This window comes from Protopterus annectens, chromosome 5.part0 (assembly GCF_019279795.1).
Source record: "Protopterus annectens isolate FY-2018-M chromosome 5.part0, PAN1.0, whole genome shotgun sequence".
In the NCBI taxonomy this organism is placed as follows: Eukaryota; Metazoa; Chordata; order Ceratodontiformes; family Protopteridae; genus Protopterus; species Protopterus annectens.
The window spans coordinates 897,067,717-897,080,691 of NC_056735.1; the positions used below are offsets into that span (position 1 = coordinate 897,067,717).

At 35.8% G+C, this 12,975-nt stretch overlaps 1 protein-coding gene across 1 annotated transcript in view; it reads left to right on the forward strand.

Annotated features, from left to right (window-relative positions):
* SLCO2B1 (solute carrier organic anion transporter family member 2B1) overlaps positions 1 to 2,120 on the forward strand; it is a 1,297,574-nt gene extending 1,295,454 nt beyond the window's left edge. Inside the window, exon 15 of the mRNA XM_044072692.1 lies at positions 1,448 to 2,120. Within this exon, the coding sequence (XP_043928627.1) occupies positions 1,448 to 1,646 (199 nt within the window). The 3' untranslated portion in view covers positions 1,647 to 2,120. The remainder of the gene's footprint in view (positions 1 to 1,447) is intronic.
* The last annotated feature ends 10,855 nt before the right edge of the window (positions 2,121 to 12,975 follow it).

A 12,975-nucleotide genomic window follows, 5' to 3' on the forward strand; every position in this document is an offset into this window, starting at 1 on the left:
TTTCTTCATGGAAACATAAACCTTCTGATCTAAGGAATAATTTTGATTAATTCATAAGATGTGATAGTCTTTTGCTTATACATTTGATCTACTTGTTTTATTTTCTTGCTATCACTTTCAGTTTAACATGAATTGTTTGAATTTATTTATCGTGCAATTGTTCTGACATATTTGGGAGTAGATTTTTTTTTTATGCTGGGATAGTAGACAAAACAAAAGGGTATTACATCTTTTTATATAAGCAAATGAACTTTGTACTGCATAGTTGTTCAGATGTCTTGGTAGACAAGCTGTTGGTTGAACCACCCTTCTCTGCATAATATTTCAGTCCCTTTAAGTAAGCTTCAAATATAGTGGTGTGAGTACCTCTGAATGTCCGTTAAATTCAATCAGTTACTGCTGATGTCATCTAGATATGTGACTGATAAGCAATGTGGATGCTCAGAATGCATGGCTTGTATTTAGTTATTTATTTATTTGTCATTTTTTTGCTGGGAAAGTCCAGTTGGGCATAGGTGCCCTTTTTCAGTGGAGGCCCAGGCAGAGAAGTTCCAAGGTAACAAATTTAGTGCAATCAATATTTACAATAACAAATTTTATAATGCAGTTACAGTGTATATAAGGCATAGTAATCGGTATAATAAAATGTATATCAATATTCACAAATATTTACATACGAGCATCGTACTGAGAATTTACAGATAAAAGGGTGATATAAAACATAGGTAGGGTAGTCTAAGAAATACATTAGTGTGAGGTATTAGAGGGAATAAGCAAGTTGAAGTGTTAATAGGGAAGTAGCGATGGAATGGAAATTTGGCTGTGCTATACATATAAGACAGAGTAACAGGCAAGAAGTATATAGAGTAGTTAAAGTACTGCAATGAAGTGAGGTATTAGAAGGGGGATAAGCAGGTTAAGTGATTTAGTACTTTAAAGGGAGGTATAAGAAGGTGATGAAAGATGCTAGAAGAAGCTATGCCCCAGATGAGGAGTAGGGATAAAGTCAGGAGGCAGAGAGGAAGTCTTTTAGTAGTGGTTATTAAAGATGAAGGTGTGAGCTAGACCTGATTGATATAGGAGTTTTGTTCTAAGTTTTAGCTTCATTTTGGAATATAGACTGACTTTCATCATCACCACCTTCATCTTATTTACTCATTCATGTCATTATAATATAAATTACCAGCTTTGTATTTGGATACCGTAGCAAATAGATTTTTCAGTAGCAAATGCCTGAAAGGTGTGCTAATGTTCTCCATGTTTATAAAATTTCACATTTTGTTAAGCCTTAACACACAGATCAGTATGATATGAATAATGCATGGAATTGAACTATACATTGTTTTGGGGGGGGGGGTTATGCATTTGATAGTTTTATTTATTTATTTACCCTTTTTGTCATTTTTCTGTTTTGCGACTGAAGTTTGTTTTTCCTTCAATATTTCAGGTTCCTGGGACTTCAGTTGTTATTTGATGTTGGTGCACTTCTTTGTTTTCTAACCGCTTATGTAATTATCAAGCGCCAAATGTCACGCAGGAACAAGTACGATGTGGCAGAGGAGGATAAAACAGAAAACATCTCAGAAAAAGGTGCCCTTGTTGTTAGCCCCTCGCCAGTGCAATGTCATCTGGAATCAAATGTTTAAAATACAAAGAAACTGGAACTATCTTAAAATATGAAGACAGAAATACTGTCCTTGTGAAATGGTCACAAATTTGAAAACCAAATTAGGCAAAGTGACTACGATTTTTTCCAAGCAGAAGGTGATTGGCTGTTTGACAACAACATTTCAGCAGCAAGGGGACATATCACACGAAATTTAGTGGTGCATTTGACTTTATCATTTTACTTCAAATAGTTTGTTGTCTTCTGTGGAAAATACAATCATTTACATATAAGACAGAGTAACAGGCAGAAGGGCTGGATACTGTGCCCTATAAGGTGATATTAAACTTTGCTTTTATAATGAACAAATATTAGTGTCAATGACAGACACTGAACAAAGTGGTTCACACTTTTTACAGGTTTTGATCAAACTGAACATGTGATCTGTAAACTTTACTATAAACCATTTCCTGCTCAGTCTGAGTACCATTTTCCAGCTGTGCTATGAATGAAACAAAAAAATAAACAGACCATTTAAATATTCAGAAACAGCTGAATACAATATTGTAGCACAATGTTTATACATGTACCTTTCAGATGAAAGAAAGTTGATGGCAGCACATTCCAAAGTGTGATCTTATCCATTTGCCCATTAATCCCCCTTTTTCAGTCATTTACCCTTGTATTTTTCTATTTTTTATCCTACTATCATGAGATTGGAAAACACTGCCTTAAAATATGTAGCATTTTTCATTCTTACAAAACCTAAAAGGACATTAAACTACACCTTAAGTCAAGCGATGAAAAATAGCTGATCACTTAACTTGACTAGTATATGGCAATATACAGTATTAATATTTAGAAACTAATTATGGCAACTGCAAGTGATCCTAGTTTTAGGGAGTACTTAGCACACTGTGCTGATGTCTTCAGATGCCAATAATACGTGTCATAATATGAAGGCGTTAGAGCCACATTGGGCATTAGTACCAATACAACATTAAGTCCTTACTTTGTCTGATTCCAGAGAATTGCTTTGATGGCTTATTTCCATCTCACAAGTGAGATAGGTTAAGTATTTCTAAGAAAACATCAAGCAGATAAGAAGCTAAAAATAGAGAATCTGTTGCTGTTCTTCACAGAACAGCAACAGATTGCTAAAAGTCAGCTGGCAAGATAACTGCCACTTAAACAATTGTTTCAGGAATGCATTTGTTATATGAAATCATGCAACCTCTGTATCTGTCACCTAAATGTTCATGTCCATATTTAGCATACTGTTTCCAAAACGTGAACAGCCATCAAGTAGTATTCCAGTAGAGATAGTCGTTACAAAATCCACTGACGCATGTAGAAGTGTATAATCTGGATGACAGGTAGAAATACATTTTTCACACTGTTTGTGAGAATCATGAAGACAGGTATCACCATCTAATGGAATCATTATTAGACTGTTCCCTTCTAGCTGCATGTGTTATCAGCTTATTTGTACTGCAGCATGTTCAGATGGCTGTATTCTTAGAATGGCACAGTCCATATTCCATTCATACCATCAAAATGCCTGTGTAAACATGACAGTGTATCCAAGAACACTTCCAGCCACAGCACAGGCCCCAGTCACCAAAAATGCCAACAACACAACTTAAGGAGATGGCCTTCAGAAACATAACTGTGGTTTTGCATATTCAGGGCAAGTCACCCCCATACTTGTCACTTCCAAGCTACATGTCATAGGCTGCAGTAAGACTATGCTTCTTGTTGGACCTAATTCTCCCAAGATTCCATACTCTGCATCGGTTTATGGCCTCTGTCATTTCACAATTCATTTTACAGATAAACTAGCAGTAACGATATAAAACCAGCTCCAATTTCATTTCAAGTTGTGTTACAATAACTAACTTAAGAAATGTGTTTCTGCAAGCAAGGATGTCAGGAGGCACACTATAGTGATTTCAGTACAACTTCTTTGGAAGAGAGGGTAGCAGCACTAGAACCCTGAGTGTGTGTGAGAGTGTATGCATGTATGAGAGTGAGAGAGAGAGAGAGAGATCGCTCATGTTATTACTTTACACTCGCTAAGCAGCTGTATAGCAAGTGTAAAAAAATAAATAAAAGAAAAAAGTGCATGTGTGTATGTCTGTTTATGTTTCTGTTTGTGTGAGTGAATGCGTTTAGGAAAGCAAGAATGTGTGAGTGAAAGACAGTGAAGAGTGAGACCGAGCAAGCAATCCCTGACAGCAGTTAAGAGGTTTGTTTGTGTACCTATCTTAGCCCAAGGTATCTGAATAAGCCTAAAAATTATCAGGAGACAAGGGCTTAAAACAGGAGCATATTTTAAATGATCTGTGTTCTTAGGTATGTGTGTGTGTGTGTGTGTGTGTGTGTGTGTGTGTGTGTGTGTGTGTGTGTGTGTGTGTGTGTGTGTGTGTGTGTGTGTGTGTAGGGGGGGATCAACCACTGGTGGCAGCAGTGAAGCGGTTTGCATAACTCTGGACCTTTCAGCTGAAGAAATATAGATATTAAACACATCACTTATAAAGTTGCTTAAGTAACATGATTTGTGTTAGCATGAAGTTTCTGAATGAAATAATGTCTGAAACTCAAATGTATGTCATTATTTAGTGACCACAATCCCCAGTGACAGGCAACAAACCACACATTTTAGGAGCAAGGGATCAAATAATTCTAACCCAGGGGCCTTTCTATGTCTAGCAATGTTTTCTCGAAAGAGTAATGATGTCAGGCATCCAAATAGGACATTGAGGACCAGGTATTTATAAGCTACCTGTCTCCATAACAGACATGGGTGCCAAGCCCGGTGTAAATTTTCTATTACCCATTCACTGGTCTAGTTTTTGCTTAACCTGGGTAATAGAGAAACTCAGCTTCAAATGGATGGGAAGCCTGTTCCATAGGAGGGGCAGTCTCTGGGATACATATCTGTCTCTCCAGCATGTTCTGTTTAAGTCACACAAGTCACTACTGTGGCCCGGTGACCCAAGTTTAAGCAACTTATGTGCTTTATGGGGTTGGCAAGAAGGATGAGTGTACCTATCATGGAGAAGAGGGACATCGTTAAGTGTCTCTCCAGTGGAGGATATAGAGCTTATTGAAAAGACTCCAAGCTAGGGTGGACAGGAGGACAACAGTAGGCAAGGCGACATAGTAAACTCAGGTCAGGGCACAAACTCAGGTTACTTACCATTGCCTGCCCAGCCTAATACTGATGTTAGCATTTAAGAGAAGGGCTTACGACAAAGGGGGGGGGGTGGTCATCTAGGATGATGGTACTATTACCAGATCCTACCTCACTTCTCAGTGAGTTTATAATGCAGGACCCCCCTCCCCATAAGCTGGGACCATGGATATGAAGGAATAAATGAATGTCCCTGTCTGCAAATTAGTAATTGAATATGAACAACAGCTCAGAATTATCTGAATTTAGTTCAACATCCCAAAGATAACTAAGAGGTGGCAGCCATGTAGTCCAAAAGAAAAGTTTGCTTAGAACTTTATTTCTGGGATAATCAAGAGGGGTAACCAGAGGTATATAGCAGCTTGCTGTACTTTTTTGTTGTGTCAGGAGGGTTAGACACCAGAGGTCTGCACATATATATGCAGCCAGTTTCTACCACATGCAGTTGATCTGCTTTGCATTTACATTAGAGATTAACCTACACCTGTAAACATGGCAAACTGTCTTGAAGGAATGACCTCTGACTTTTTCCAGTATACACAGTGTGGCTGATGTGCATTAGTATTCCTGGGGCCTTTCTGTACAATAACATTCCCAGTTCACAGAACTTATCAGGAATGCAATGGTTGAGTTCATGCAGGAGCAGTAGAAACCCTTTTTTAATATGACTTAAAACCACTTTCAGATATTTGCTGTGAACATGGCCTCTGTCATTTCACAATCACATTTTGATGCCAGAAAGATGCAAAAGGATATCTTTTTGTAAAGTTATGCATTTTGAAGGTCTGTTTTTGGATACATCAAAATTACATACTGAATACCACATAGTTAGTAAATTATTTTAAAATAGACTTAAGGAAACACTGTTTCTTACATTTAACAGCTGTGCCATATATTGCATTACCAGAAGAGATTTTAGATAAATGGAGGGAAGAAACACCGAGGGGGGATATTGAAAATGCCATGCTGATGTTTGAGGGAGTTGTAAAACCTGGGTAGACACAACAGTCAATAGGTATCCTTGTGCTGACATATCTATGTGTGTTTGCTTATAACAGAATATACAGTACTTTGGTTAAAAACAGCTACTCGTATCATTTTAACAATGCCTCAATCTTCCTGTTTCTCTGTGTAGAGATGTATGTTTTATGAAATACAAGGAGATTTAACAAAGACTATTATGGTTTAGATTTAGAATGATAGCATATGCTGCTCAGTCCTTAACCAGATGCCTGGAATATGCGTACGAAAAAATGTTGTTTCAAAAATTTGACTGGGGTTATATTATACGACATGCTTTAAAGAGAGACATGATCCATTTAGCCTGGTCGAGTGAACAGATTCTGACTGGTGCCATTTTATATGAGGCCAAGTCCATATAACTACATGCAGGGGCATCAGTCCCCTCAAACTAATATGATTAATTCTGAGGTCAGAAAACCTCAGGTAAGTCACAATGGTTGTGAATGCAAGCCTCTTCAATTAAAAGCTCATTAGATATGGATCAGGCCAATATATAACATTCCTAAAACATTACATATCACATAATTAAATAAAAACAGCATGTCATTGCATGAGAAACAGTTAAGTGAGAACTCTCTAGTTATGTCACAACCTATTTTTAAAGAGTTACTTCTACAAATACAGTCCCTGCAGTATCAAAAGAAATACTCAATTGATAACAGATTCTCTGGCTCACGAATGCCTATGTGTACATGTGCTAATGAATCTGTCCATGTTTGTGTGTGTGTGTGTGTGTGTATGTGTGTGTTTGTGTGTGTGTGTGTGTGTGTGTGTGTGTGTGTGTGTGTGTGTGTGTGTGTGTGTGTGTGTGTGTGTGTGTGTGTGTCAGGATACTCCTATTCATGTGTAGGAATGCATGTTTGCTTGCATGTGCCTATTTGAGTATGCTTGTGCGTACCAGGATTTGGATGTGCACGTGTATCTCTTTGTTTGCTTGCATGTGTGCATATATGTTGCATTTACATTACTGTGCATTCATGTGTGTGTGCATTTTGGCTGAGGTCCTGAAATTTACTCAAATATTTTAAGTTCATAATGGAAACCATGAACATATACTGTACGTATATTCTGATAAGTGCAACTTAAACAGCCCAAGGAACTTTCTGTGAAAAGATAGAGGAATAAATTGAAAAGCCTAAGAAAGACTATGGTAGTCAAAAGTGCAAAATGTGTTTACAGCACTTTGTACTTCAATCTGCATTACTCTTCCATGCAGCAGTCATTAGAATCTGCACATTTATATTTATAAAGCATAAACATATGGGATAAGTTGTTAGATGTAGTATATATCAGCATAACACAAGCTTATTGTATTCCATTTTTTCTAGCCGAATGTTAGAAGAGAGAAACATGTCTTACACATTATCTATTATTTGTTTAAATAACCTTAAAGTTCAGTAGATTACTTGATTCACCTAGCACTTAACGTTCATACTGCTGATTTTCATAAGAAGTTGCACCCATTTACATTCAGCAAAAGAAATATAGCTGTCATACAGATATCCAGGGAAGATCATGGCACATACCTCTCAAATGTACAGGTTTTTGCAGAATGTATAGATTTTTGCCTCATATTTTTGTTACATTTTTTTTTTGTAATGTTGTGGTTTTTGGCAAATTACTGGCAAATAATTAAAGATTTAAATTAGAAAATAATTACAGTTATTTGAGTTCCAGATGTCATACCCTGCAGAAAATTTGTGCTAATGCAAAACCTGTTATTCTATTAGCCTTCTAAGGTTGTAATACTAATATTTAAAAAACAGCCCTATTTTTGGGCCTTTGCCCCACTTTTTTGTATAACTTTGTCAAGATGTCTTGCTCTAAGAGGATGAGAGGTATGTCATGGAAGTTATCAGTATGTACAGTCAGTTTAAAGAGGTAGAAATGTGTTGTGTAGCCACACTTTTTTGGTTGGAGAGAGGAGAAAGTGCTTCAGGTTGCAGGAAACTCCTGTATCAGTCGGGTAATTTTCTAAATCACTGCCGTCACTGATAGTTTACAAAAGACAGATATTTCAACATTTATTGCAAATGAAGGTAGGGGTACTACATCCAGTTATGTTAAATTCAAATTATCTAAACAACAAAAATAAATGAATGCCATTTAAAAATTAAAAAAAAAATGTATATGGGGTCTATATTATTTCAGCGAAAGACGTATTCAGCAAATACATCTTCATTGCTCACCAGCCACTAAATTAACTTCAACGAACTGCAGAACTTTCCCCATGGTTCAGAAACAGTAGCCTACCAAATGTATGGAACACAAAAAGCATTAAATCAAATCCTTTCAAGTGGGGGGCTTTGCCTCCACACACCAGAAACTGTATATGCCAACTCAGAGATCGTACTACAGTGAGGAAAAGGGCAAAGTTGAGAGGATGGCCAAGTGTTTCCAAACCATGGGAAAAATTCCAAGGTTTTCTGAAGTTCATTTTGGGGGCTGGTAAACGATGAAGATGTATTCGTTGAATACGGCCTTCGCTAAAGTAACGTAGAGCCTATATATGTATATATATATATATATATATATATATATATATATATATATATATACATATATATATATATATATATATATATATATATATATATATGTATATATACATACACACACACACACACACACACATATGTATATATATATATATATATATATATATATATATATATATATATAAAGGAAAAAACAAGACTTTTTTATGGGGGAGGGAGTTTCCTCAACTCTTCATGGGAGTGGCAAAGCCCTTCACCTTCCCTTTTTAAATATGGTAACACCAGTGTTGTAAAACCATTGCAAATGCATTGTAAAACATGTAAACTGTTTCTGCTTCTATCAGTAAAACTCAGATCCACAAAAGACTCTGATAACTGTACACGCGCACTATACATGAGTTTGGGGACTCTTTGTTCCCTTATTTCCATTGCTAAAAAATCAACGCAAAGCCTCCAGAGGCTACAAAAGGTAAAGAAGAATCCTCTTTAGAGCATTGTACTATATAGTAATAGCTGTTACCTCCATTCAATACTTGATCTGACTATGTGCTCATGATATAAATGAGAACATAGTATACTTCCTGTGACAATTGTATTGCATTGTTTCATGGTAGCATGCTACAGTGCACAAATAAAACCTACTAGTATGAGTTAGTTCACATGAGTAGCTTTACTACTGTTAAGTATGCTTTTGGGTGCCCTGATAAAGAGGAGATTGGTGCACTCCGTTGCACACTTTTATTGCCATTGTTTTGTATCGTTTATGTTTCCTGTGGATGGTGGCCCTTTCTATTTCAAGTTGTTAATAAGGGACTGACCTGCACTTTTTCAATCACCTATTTTGATGTAGCACTGTCATATGTGCAAAGCCAGCAGCTGTGCTGTACCTTTTGAGAGAACTGTCTGAAAATAACTTGTTCTGCCGTAGCTGACACACAAATATGCACTGTGTCACCTGTGAATTCATTGTAACTGACATTATAGCTCAGAGTGGGTTAATAACTTTGACTTGCTATTGCTCTTAATTCTGTAGTCACCAGTTTGAATCCATTTGTGTCCACGTGAATGTTTGACTTTGTTTAAGACAATTAATGAAACCAGTGCTCCTGCTCAGTGAAGAAAAGAGACATGTCACACAGTGACGTTTCCTAAATAAAAGTGAAAAACAAAAGGTCTACCTTTTGGAATCGACAGTAGTGTTGACTCTGAGCCGACATTCCTTTTTTATAATTTTTGGATGAAATTAGTCAGAGAATTTTATCAGGTGCTTTTGATTGAAATTTAAACTGTACTTGTGAAGCTGTGCTTTAAAGATTAGATATATGTATAGGTATAATCCAAAATGTTTATTTTGCTATACAGATAGAAAAAATCATATCAACATTAGTTTTATATCAAATCTATACAGTGGTATATATACATACACAAAAATGTAAAAATGTGCAATTTTGTATACTTACATATTTTGTACTTTATTTTTTGAGTTATTTTTATATAACTTTTTGCAGATATTTTCAAAATATTTGATTTTTTCATAACTGTGATACTGTACAATTCAGTAATGCAAGTAACATGTTCAACACTTTTTTATGAATGTGAAGACTGTGTTAATAACATACAGTACTGTACTGCAGAATGATTTTTTGTGTATGAGAATGTAAAATGAGTGTCGGAAACTGTGAAATCAGATCATGATGTAAATGCAGTGATGTCATAAACTGTTTCTTTTTTATCTTTATTATCTGGATTGAGCAATATTTTTCAAGATAGCATTACAAAAGACTGTATTTTCTGGATTATGTAGCCTTTTTAACAATGACATAATGAAAAAACAAACATGAAAAAGATGATTAACACTGATTGATTGATTCTACAATCACATGTATGGAAAAACTGAACAACAGAAAAATCATAGCTTTTTTTCACAAATTGATTTTTTTCATGAAGGTAAATACAACTTATATCAAGGTGCGCTGATCCTAGAGTCATTTAATTTAATAAAAATGGTAGGGTTAGCAAAGCAAAATGTTTTTACCTTATGCAGAAAACTTTGAACATGTATTGCCAAATAGATGAATCTCATTTTTTTACTGATAATGTTCTAGCTAAACCTTTCAGACATTTTGCTTGCTCTTCCCTACCATGCCTTATTTTAATTATGAAATAATCTTGAGTATTAAATTGTACCATTTAGCACAACAACAGTTTACATTGCCAAGCATATGGAGTAATGGACTAAACTGAGGGGATCACAAATAACTCCGCTTACTGGCTCACTTTCTATTGAAAGTCAATATTATGACTAGGAAAAAGAGCTACAGATTCCCACTTCCATACTCTTTCCATAAAGGATTTAAATGCTTCCACTAAGAGCAGACAAAACTGAATGCACAGAGGATTGGAATCCAGAACTATATTACCCAAACAAAATGTCAGAAAAACACTTTTTTTAAGTGTTTTTTACAGCGGCCAAGCCCCACACATACCCTGAGTTATAAATACCAATCCCATGGTTGCACCATCTCAAATGGGGGAAATTATCCCTAAAAAGGCATTACTTCCATCAGAACTCACCAAATGTGATTTCCTACAGAGAATCTTAAATCATCAGGAACTGAAGCTTGAGAGTTCAGTATTTTTCTGCCTGTAGGTTACCTGGATTTAAATACATACAGCCAACTGCTAGCCTCAGTGAGAATTCAGCTACACCTGTCCAGCTTAGTGACACTGATATTCACAGAAGACTTAACATCTGTCTTCTTCCCGACGGTCCTAAAGCATCTGCAGTACATAATGTATGCTATATCCAGGAACAAAACTCAGCATCTGGTAAACTGATCGTGTTTGGTCTTTGCTTTGCATCAACATGTTACTGCACTTTGCACCAACACGTTGCTACACATCATGTACATGCTGCTTAATTTATGGCTTTAAAATGCAATATCACACAATGTTGCAGTTCTATTTTGTTGTCATGTAGTTGCAAAACTCTACTACAATGTGTTGCTGCCCTGACAATGTGAATTCAAAAGATAAGTAAGAACTCCAGTGCATCTAGCATTATTTTTAATAAAGTCAACTTTTTTCTTCTTGATGATACATTCTTTTTCTTCAGGTTTACAGTTGAAATCTAAAATGGTAGTAAATGCATACTGGAAATCAACATACTTTATTAATTTGGATATTTAAATAAATGACATGGACACTTGAGAAAAGGATTTGAAAGGAACAGAAGAAATGAAGATATTGTTTGGAAAGGGTATTGTTTGGGGGGGGAGGGGTAGTTAAAGGACAAACAACTTCATTGGGCCATCCTTGATAGCATGTGAATCTTAATTCAGGCCTGAATGCTAAATATTTTCACAATATATGAAATTAATTAATATATAAATCACATTCCTGTCAACTTTTTTGTTGGCACTACAAAATATAGCTACAATGAGAGAGTACAGTGTCATAATATTAAAATAATCTGAAAAAAGTATAAGCAGCACACATATTGCAGGAACCCAATTTCTTTATTGTTGGAAAACTTATTGGTTAGTACATATATCTTCAAACAATAAGGCAGCAAAAATTCCCCTTTATAAAATATATTTCACCATTTACTGAGCAAGGCAAAAATCAGATGTCCTCATAATAAATTCAGACTTTAAGAAATAATGCATGTTTTGTGTAAATAAATGTATTAAATAGATAATGTTCTCTATTAAAGAGAAACAGTCCATTTTTATTCATTTTTTTTAACTGAAGTGTGCCTCTTTCTAAAAGTGTTAGGCAATTATAAGACAGTGATCAAATAGTTTTGTCAGCCACAGTTATACTAAAGTTAAATTTGTTGGAACAAATACATTAACTGCTATATTCAAGTGAGGGCATATGTTTTTACTGTTTTTTATAGAGAATTTTAATTTAATGCATCTGTTTCCTGATTTCTTGTGTATGGCTTGTACGACTTACCATTGCAATCTGTTTTCTTTGTAACATGGGTCAAAATTATTCAGACATGGAGTGGAGGTATGTCCAGCCTAGGTGGTATTTGCCTGTTTTCATTAGCTGTTTAACCACAAACTCAACATATTTATCTAAAGAAGTGTAGAGGCATACTCTATGATGTTTACATAATCTCCTTGTAAGCATAAAAAAAGAAAACATTGGTTTAGTAATATTTCAAAAATTTTGGTGAGGTTTAGTGATATTTACAGCAGTTACTATTAGATAGCTGTTCTGCCTTCACTAATTTAGGTTTTGGATTTCAGTCCTGAAACATGAATCATTTTGGAAACATACTTCTTATCCTGAAAGTGTTTGCTGTATGAGTATTTAAAGATATTTGTGTCTAATGAAAAACATAAACCCCGGGATTCATGAAGCTTGATGCAAGGACGGCATTAGCCTTGCACCGACAGTGAGGCGTAGAGATGGCGCAGCAGCACCATATGCATATTAATGAAGGCGCACTGCCGCAACGTCCACATGCACAGGAAACATACATGAGTGCAGGGGGCGTATCTAAGTGCTGCATGGAGGCGTGAACATATCGGCTGCAGACGCGCAACCTAAAATGCTGATTAGTGCAGCCTGCCTGTAATAGTAATCACTCCTGTCAGTGTCCATGGATACTGAAATGTATGCAAAGCATACAAGACAGT